Source organism: Girardinichthys multiradiatus, chromosome 6 (assembly GCF_021462225.1).
Source record: "Girardinichthys multiradiatus isolate DD_20200921_A chromosome 6, DD_fGirMul_XY1, whole genome shotgun sequence".
NCBI classification, from domain to species: Eukaryota; Metazoa; Chordata; class Actinopteri; order Cyprinodontiformes; family Goodeidae; genus Girardinichthys; species Girardinichthys multiradiatus.
The window spans coordinates 16,633,856-16,643,671 of NC_061799.1; the positions used below are offsets into that span (position 1 = coordinate 16,633,856).

Sequence of the window (9,816 nt, forward strand, 5' to 3'; positions counted from 1 at the left end):
ATTTTAGGTAGTTTTATTTGGGTAAGTTAAATTCTGAAGGCAATTTGTTGTACTGGGTCTTTTTAAGGGACCTATCACACTGAAGGAGACAGAATACAAATGAATGACACGTCTCTCAGATTTTATTTGCATAACATTTTGAAAAAGTGAAAAAGTTCAAGGGGTATGTTTAGTTTCTTATGATTTTCTGGCTCTTTGTGGTTATGAAACTACAGTTTTGCAGATAATGCCAAAATTGTTAGAGAAAACATCTAACTGGAAGTAAATTCTTTGTTTGCAGAGTTCATGTCATTACATTTTAAGTTTTGAATTGTTTTTTTTTTATTATGTGCCAAAATGGAAGAAGGGTATTGCACTAAATCTTACACACAATTCATGGGGAGCATCGAGATGCATTACAAATCATATGTGTTTAATTGAATTATTTTAAAATCAGTCTCAGATCTTTAAAATCCGTTCCCCTGAAGGATAAATTCTGTTTTGCAGGGGGCCTAAATGCACGCATAATGGAAAGGAATGAGAGGAATATATTATGAAAACATTCTTATTTTTAAAATCGCAATTTTAATACTTCAATTTCAAATTCATTTCTGAAGAGATGAAGAGGTGCATCTCTACTCACACAACCTGATAGGAATCAAATTGTCTCTTTCTCTAGAAGGGTAAAGTCATTGTTTACACACATGATTTGGATTTTATAAATACCTGAAAACATTTGGAAGAATTTTTGAGCGGGGTCCCGACAAAGGTTGGGTGCCTAAAACCAACCGTTTCGTAGGACACGACAGTGAGCTCCTCCAGGTCGGTTAGATGCTGCTTACTTTCGTGAAACTAGTTTGGGCTTCTGTTCCAGCTTCTGTTAGGTCTCACAGTTCAGTCGCCCTCAGCTGGAAAGTGGCACCAGCCGTGGCTCACACAGTGGCTAGAAGGCTGTTAGATGTCTGGCTGTTGCTGTCTTTGGAATTCAGAGCCAAAAATATCTCGCTGTAAGATTAAAGATTATTGTAAACAAAAACAACCAAATTGTTATCAAGTTGATCCAGGCTTGGTTAATCTGACTGGGCACCACTTCTTGTTTTGGTGTGGAGCAGGTCAGTCAGTCATTTTGTCTGTCCAGCTCTTTATCTCTTTTGTCTGTCTTCCCCCATTCTCCTCTTCATCACTCTTGCACTACTGACCTTAAAGAGCATTGCTTGATTTTTATGAGATTTTTATAACACTTACAAAATCTAAGTGTATACCTTGTTTTTCCTACAAACTGTGAGGTTCTAAATTTCCTTTGTATTAGTTTATTTAACAGTTTTTCTTTAGGCTTTTACACAAGAAGCTTTCAGACTCAAAGTGTTTTTTCCATCTTATATGTAAAATTTAATAAAAACTCAATTTAAATTAGAATACAGGTAAATATAAATGTAACAGAACAAATTTAGCATTTCAAGAACATTAAATGAAGGTATAATTGAAATGCACGCTGGCTGCAGTGCCTGCAGGTTTAGTGGATTTTTGGTTGCATCTTAGCTGAACTAACTACGTATTTGTAATCTTTTACAAACTAACCACAGTGGTGTATGTGCTCTGCTACGAATGCATACGTATTCTGCTTGTCTGCTGCAGTGGTAAAAATAACCAACAAATGAAATTATGATGAGACTGTCAGAGTAAAGATTAACTAGTCTTTGTAGATAATTTATTCTTCATTACTGCAACAGGCCACCAGAGTCTGAGTTCAAAGACAGGAGAAATTTTCCATCTGATGCTGGTATCAGCATCAGGTGCTGGCATTAGCATATTTGATTTATGGTTGCAGCCCTAATACCATTAAAAGAAACTGTTTGCCCTGTCAAACTGCACTAATTAGCAGCAACCTATTATTTACAGAGCATCTGGCCAGTATTTTTAAAGTCCAGAGATTACCACCTCTGCATCCCTCCAGAATCTGTCTGTGGCTTTGTTGTGTTTTCTGAATCCATTGTTTTTTGCCGTTCACAGACTGAGTCCCTGTGAGCACCAGATAGTGGTGGGGCATGCATGGCGCTCACTGACCTGCCAATCAACTGACCAACAAAATTACCACGCCGCAGTCACATCCCTCCGGCCTTGTCCTTCAGCTCATCCACTGCAGCATTGAACCAACCGATTGCCTCTCAGTGTTTCTCTGAGGTCCACCTGCCAGCGTCCTTTTACCACCCCTGATCTTCGACCTCTTAAAGCACCCGAGCTGACATTTTGTCCTGTTAGCTACAAAGAAGACCACTTGGTGTTTGTCTACAAGTCTTTGTGGGGTTCCACCAGCTTATTATCTTGTAACTACAGATATAGTTAACTTTACACATGTTCACACAATCTAACAACCCAAACACAGAAAACACTCTTCAGCAAAGTCATCTAATTCAAATATTGTTCAACCTATGAGTCTAACTACTGGTGAAGCACTTTTCTCCGGTCTTGTTGAAAGACCTTCACATTCCAAAATTCCCTCAATGTTCCAACGTGTCAGTAAAACTGTACCTCACTTCCAGTTCACTCCAACAGATATCACAGATATCTGATGGATATCAAGTCATTCTTATTGCTTTTCAACAGCTCATTAGAGTTTATTTAATTACAATCAATGTAATATTGCTGATCCAGTTTATTCAGTAAAAAAACAATAACCTGATACTTGATTGGTAGAGGTGGTTGCAATGAACACCACAGAGTTATACTAAACTTTAACCGCTAAAAATGTTTTGAAAAAAGAATGTAATGAAGTGCAAAAGCTTGTTTAGTCTGTTTTTGTTAGATGTAGGCAACAAATTAGGATTAAAAAAAAGCACCAAGAAATCTGACCAGAATTGACCTTTTTTTCAGCTAGATTGGCCAAGATGAGCTGGAAACTCTCAAACCTGATCTTATTCGTGAACGTATAATATTTCACAACTTTCTTCAGTGTCGATGTTACCAAGAGAAGAAGACTTAAAGTTAGCTATTTTCAGTATCAGTGTGGTGTTTAACACTCAAGTCAGAGGAAGCACAGGAATGTGGGAAGCTTTTTAAAGGGAAACAGTATTTTCTATGCCGAGACGTGTCTGCGTTCATTCAGGTAGCGAGAGAGTAACACTTTTCAAGCACATAACAGTAAGGCTGAACATATTTCAGCACAGTTGCTGTGTTTTGTCCTTTTAAACTTACAACCTCTGTCTTTCAGTTCAAAACTTTAGAAAATGTGATTACCCCTTTGAAGTCTGCAAACATGAAGGAATAGTGGCACACTGTTCTTATTAAAGCACTTTTTGCAGACAGTATCTATTATCTGGTTGCACAAAATATCCTGGCTAAATGGATGACGTATATTAGAAAAAGCAGAAGATCAAAAGCTTTTCTAGTGACTTCCCCTAGCGTGCATTAACCCTAAATACTCAAAATTTAAAATATTTGTTGTTGTGCCAGGATCTACATGGATCTCAGTGTTAAAACTCTCATAATAATGCCTATGAATCTGCAGCACCTTTGTATTTAAAAGGTTCTTTACTGTATGAAAAAGCTGAATGTTTAATTTAGTTTGTTATAGTTCTTAAGGTCCAGGCAGAAGCCCATTCTAGCACTCCAGACTGATTACAGCATTGCAAGGAAAATGTAGTACAGATTACTCTCGTCACCTCTGTTCAACACATTCTGCCTTTCTGCACTTAAAGTTAACCTCTTATAGTCTATCACCCCTTCCTACACGCACCCCCTGTGAGGGACGTCAGCTGTTGAAACAACGGTTTGCTTAAAGTTCCTTGCATTGTCATCATTGCATATTTTTCACACTGGCTTCCCATGTTGCAGCGTCTCTGCATCTCTTTCCTCTTCCTGTGTCTTTCTCCAGCTTTCTGACAGCAATACAGTAATAATATAACTGAAGGCTTGGTGTCACGTGCATTTACATCACATAAAGACAGCGAGAGGACAGGGAACCAAGGAAGCAAACAGAAGTTCAGAGATAGAAGGGAGTTATCCAGAAAAGGAAGTTACCACTCCAAGGGATCGATATTGCATTCATGTTTAAAACTTTGTGTTCATTTAGGAGTTTACCTGCACACAACACTAAAATTCTACCACTTATAGAAAGACCCAAAGGATCACATTATTAGGCTTCTAGGTTTCTGCTGCTTTTTGAGGCGCATGTTTAACCCTGAGATTTGTGTTGTAAATAGATGGAAAAAAAAACAGGTTTTTGCCACATTTTTGTGCAGCACGTTTAATTTACGTTGAATGCCATTAAAATATGCCGAATGTTCCTAAATCATACAACGCTGGACAGCAGGAACTGCCCAACTACAAAATGTCATAACAGCAGCATTATTTTAGTGAAGCAGATCCTAAAATATCCCATACATTTGAAGGTTTCTTCCTAAAAAAAAAAACATGTTATCTTAAAACTAGAAAAGGCTTAAAGATTTTTTTTTTTTGCAGCTTTGTTCACATTGCCACATTTATTATACACATACAATGATCCTTGGAGCAGCTGGCTGGGTCGTTTTTGACATATTCCCTTAAATTAACATGTTTTACATTATTTCTAATTGTAGGCTCCCCTCAACACTGTGAAGTGGCTTTTATTACGCTAAAACATTTTTTTAAATGTGTTACGCGTCACTAATCAAACATGAGTAGGCTGTGCTTTCAAGGTTGGGATGGTCTCTGGTGAAAACACTGAGGGATTTGTGAGGTGTCTGTAGTGTACTGTAGTTGTCAGATGTGTGAAGTGTTACTACTGCATCCATCCTGTAGAGAGCGCTGCTTAGCCTCTTGAACACTGATAGTCTGGCTGCGTGACTTTACAAAAATCTAACTGACAAACATCCCCACCAGAGAAATAGTGTCCCACATACTGTACTTATTTAAACTAGCACTATATTATTGTGTCTGGAACACTAAATATTATCAGCAACACATAAATCGTGTGAAGTTCCCTTAAAGAGAAAAAAGTATTGTACACTTTGAACACAGTCCTGTTCATTTCTTGATGCACCCAAGTGATATAACTGTACTCAAGTTGCTTTACTGTATATTGGTAAAACCTTGTCAGCTGTGTACTGTACGTGTGTGCTTCTGGGAACAAAACTGTCTTGGTAGCTTAGTGAAACTTACGGTAATCAAAAAGCAAGCGATCAAATATTCAACAGTTAAGTCTACTAAGAACAACATATAGGCGTATTTATTATCGTATCGTTCCTTTCAAACAATTCCCATGAGTTGCCCGAAAGCAACACACGTCACATGACACATGCGTGGATCATATGTGAAAATAATAATAATGTGAACCTTTCTTTTGTTTTTGTTTTGTTTTGTTTGTTTTTTTACAGTCAGAATAACTGAAGTATCAAGGCACTTTGATAGACAAAGGTGCTGGACTGTGTATAGAGGAATAGGAGCAAGTTGTAGTCTTGATGTGTTTAAGTAGCTCATTGTAAGAGTGCGCTGCCGTATGAGGAGATGCTGTGTGGTGGATTTTAGTGGAACTTGGGTTATCGGTGTTGTGCTGTTGGCTTCAATGGTTAAACACTCAGCTCTTCTGGCTGCCCTTGTATTATTCTTGTTGACATTCTCTGGGATTTACATTCTGGCCAAGCTGCAAGGTCACATTTACTGAATGGGTACTTATATTTTGATCCTCTACTCAAAAGGCTCACTGAACTTGGAGCCACCCTCTTTAAAATAGTGTACACCAAGATAAATGTAACCACTCTATGGGTTGACAAAATGTATTAGCAGAGAACAGTAGCTATCAAACATCTTATTATATGTATCAACCTTGTAAATACATTTTACATGTATCACCATACTGATAGACATTTTCAACCAGTTTAAACAAGTTTAGTGTGTTCATAATGATATAATAGAAAGGGAGAAATGTTCTCATGTAATGATAGGACAAGCTAAAGGGTAGCTACTGTTAATTATGCATTTCCTTTTTACCCAGAAATAACATTTTTCAAGTTCAAGTCTGGAAAAAATAACAGAAATGCCCCTTCGAAGTCAAAATAAAACCCAAGCTCTAAATCAATATGGCTACCTTACATTTAACATTTGGCTATAACTGCAGTATGATGATTCATATCTCAGATATTTCACACACAAAGTACTATACAATCTCCTTTAGTGAACATGCTGCTACAGTGTTTAAAAGTACAAAATGTGGAGAAATACATTGTAATGATCTTATATTGCTAATTGTAAATAACCTGGTTGCTGAGCATATCCGTTAAAAAAGGTTTTCAAAACAGTTAAACTGAATCCGATGTCCATCCAGATCCAAGTTCCGACGAAGTTACCACAAACACATGTTCTGATGAAGGGAAGAGAGAGGAGCTTGAATTACTAATTTCTTTGCCTGTTTGTGGTCACTAAACTTACATCACAGTATTATCTTGCAAACAATTGAGACCAAAATGTCTTCTGAGTAGCACCAAATGGAGATTAAAAAACACCTGAGGTACTTGTACCGCAATTTGAGAAAGATTAGCATAGTGCATGTTAAGCTAATCTAGGGTTTTTGTGTCATTTAAACAGATTGAGAAGGTAACTTTTAGTGGTTAACTTAATTGAGACTCATCCGGTTTGTTTTATGAAGCTTTTCAGAAAGACATAAAACATGTTTGCTCCTATTTAAACAGGAATGCCATTTTCATGATTCTACACCTTATTCATTGGGAATCTGTTTCTGAATAAATAGACATTTATATAAAGATACAAATATATAACATATAAAAATATAAAGAGGCATTTTGGTACAGTCTTTATGAAAATGGGTATAACATTGTTCTGTATTATTTCTTCAACAACACGTGATGACAAGGTCCTCTGTTCAACATCAGTAATCCTGAAATCAGAATCAGCTTCAATGCCATGTTTGTGCACACAAACAAGGAATTTGACTCCAGTACACTTTACTGTTAGTGAGGATTTGTTTTCTATATTAAATGGAAATAGAGAATTTATTATGCAACAGGAAAACGGTTTAATATACCAACAAAATCTATGATCAGTGAATGCATCCAGGTTCAGGAATAATCACCTCTATCTTTTTTAGAACAAAAACTATTTGTTTCTGTTAAAAAATAAAAAATATAAAATCTTTATTTCTTACTTAATTTGCCTTCGTAAAGACAGATACTGTAAGATACTGTTCTATAACTGATACAAAATTAAGGATTTTCAAAATCAGAGGTGTTTCAGAGTTGTATTCTCTCTTATTAAAGGGATAACCTTTAAATATAACTTGCACCAGACTACTACAAATTTTATTCTACATAGTATTTATGAGTAACACTAGTAGCTTTCAATTTGATCTAACAGTTGCCTGCCCTTTAGGTGTTCAGTAATGGACCATTGAATCTTCTAAAGTTATAAAGATTTAATAGAAACACGTTTTTTTATTATTCAGCACAGCATTAATTAGTATAGGAGGACTTGGGAAGAAGGTAATGTTGCTTTGTAGCTTGTACATAAAGTAATAACCAGATTAACACTACTATCTGCTCACAACTGTTTCATGTAGTGTTTAAACAGCACCCTTCCACTAGTATGTCACACTGTCCCTTGTACATAGTCAACACTGTGTTTTTATCACTCCAGAAGTATTTAATTAAAATTCAAAATAATAATTTAAAAAATGGAAAAAAAAATCTTACCTTTAAACAGGATGTCGTGGATGTTGCCAGTTGAACGTACATGTTCACGTTAACCTGCAACAGTTTAGCTCGATAAAAGGTCTCATCGTAAGAGTGAAAGCTTAAGTAAGGAAACGTACTTTTTTTCCCATTTCAGAGTCTGCCTTTTTTCCACCAAGAAAAGGGCTGATGATGTTTTAAGAATGTTTTTAAAATGTGTTCAACATTCTGAATACATGTGTGAGGTTGTCTCTGTTCTGTTTTCAGAAGATCGGTTAAATACCATGACACTAATAACTAGGTTCAGGAAGTAGTGACATAATCGGTGTGAAATGCGCCAACGCATACTGGCCTGATCTGTCTTATGTCCACCACAACAGGGAGAATGAGAACCAAACTTTGTATTTCGGCATGTAGTATGGACTCATGTCCTGTATTAGGCAGCTCCTAAACTAACACCTTGACATACCTACCAGCACTGGACTCAATTAGGGTAAGTCTTAGACCAAATTATCTTATTGTCAATGATGGGAGAATCTAAAATGAATCTAAAAAGTTAAAAAAGAATGTATAGGTGAAATTAACCTATAACTGAATAAAAGAGTGTGTTGGTAGATATGTACCTGGAGCCCAAATCTGTCTCAGTCTTCCAGAGGTTTGTCACCAATACAGTACTGAAAGGGAAGCAGATTATTTTATCTTTTATCCCATTCACAGCAACCACTGGCTGGCTGCTTGGTAAAACTAATAATCTGATTAAATCCCAAAAGCAGAGGTTTCACTCCTCACCCATAAATACCACACATAAACTGAGTAATCTTTGACAGCAGACAAAAGAGCCTCCCTTTCAGTACTGTCAGTGGACACTCTGTAATGTGTGCTGTTGTATTGTTTAGAGCACAACACCGTTGCAAGAGCATGCAGGAGACGACAAAACAACAGTTGGTTGTTAGAAGCATCCGTCCTATTAGATAGCGCTCATCTCCCACCTTCAATTCTGAATATTTGGTACGAAAGAGATGTTCATTGTGATTAATTGTTAACTAGTGATGTGAATATTAATCATAAAATAAAAAAAGATGGGCAAAAAAAACTAGGTGTTGCTTCGTTTTTTCTTCACATGAACTGGGTTTTACAGATTCAATTCAATTCAGTTTTATTCACATAGCGCCAATTCACAACACATGTTGTCTCAAGGCACTTCACAACAGTCAGGTACATACATTCCAATTAATCCTAACAGTTGAACAGTGCAGTCGGAGTTACCTTTTTATTCAATAAAACGTTTTTCTATCTAAGGAAACCCAGCAGATTGCATCCAGTCAGTGACTTGCAGCATTCCCTCCTCCTGGATGAGCATGTAGAGACAGTGGACAGTCACTGGCGTTGACTTTGCAGCAATCCCTCATACTGAGCATGCATGTAGCGACAGTGGAGAGGAAAAACTCCCTTTTAACAGGAAGAAACCTCCAGCAGAACCAGGCTCAGTGTGAGCGGCCATCTGCCACGACCGACTGGGGGTTTGAGAGAACAGAGCAGAGACACAAAGAGAACAAAGAAGCACTGATCCAGGTGTCCTTTCTATGGGAAGGAAAAGTAAATGTTAATGGATGTAGCTCCTTTAGTCGTTTCACCTAGAAAAAAAGAAAAGATATGCATTTGCATTAATAGCATCTGGACTCACAGTGAGGGCATAATAATTTCATAATCAGCTTCAGAATCCGCTTTATTGCCATTCGTACATACAAACAAGGAATTTGACTCCGGTAAACTTTGCTCTCTGGGTTTTTTTTTATTTTGTTTTGTTTTTGTTTAATGCGTTATATATTTATGCATATATCTTTATGTCCTTAAATATACATATATACAAAGGTGCATTTGCAACTTCAGTATGCAGTTATTTGGTACTCTATTAAATGTTCATCAGAGAAACAGCCTGGGGGAAGAAACTGTCTCTCTCTTTTAGTCATCTTTAAATGATTTTAAAGCTAAATGATTAAGGAGTTTTTGAGTTGTGTTTTTAGTTAGATTTTTAGCATAAATTCACAGAAAGTGTCTTTCCAAATCAGTTTACAAAACAGATCTAATTTATATATAGAAATATATGAGTGCATTCATACAGGTATATCTCAATAAAATAGAATATGTAAACAGAGTGAGAATAGTCCAGCTGTCATTA

At 36.6% G+C, this 9,816-nt stretch overlaps 1 protein-coding gene across 1 annotated transcript in view; it reads left to right on the top strand.

The window, feature by feature from the left end:
* map4l (microtubule associated protein 4 like) overlaps positions 1–8,730 on the top strand; it is a 138,115-nt gene extending 129,385 nt beyond the window's left edge. The window contains exon 17 of the mRNA XM_047367602.1: positions 1,990–8,730. Coding sequence (XP_047223558.1) covers positions 1,990–1,994 — 5 coding nt within the window. The 3' untranslated portion in view covers positions 1,995–8,730. The remainder of the gene's footprint in view (positions 1–1,989) is intronic.
* The last annotated feature ends 1,086 nt before the right edge of the window (positions 8,731–9,816 follow it).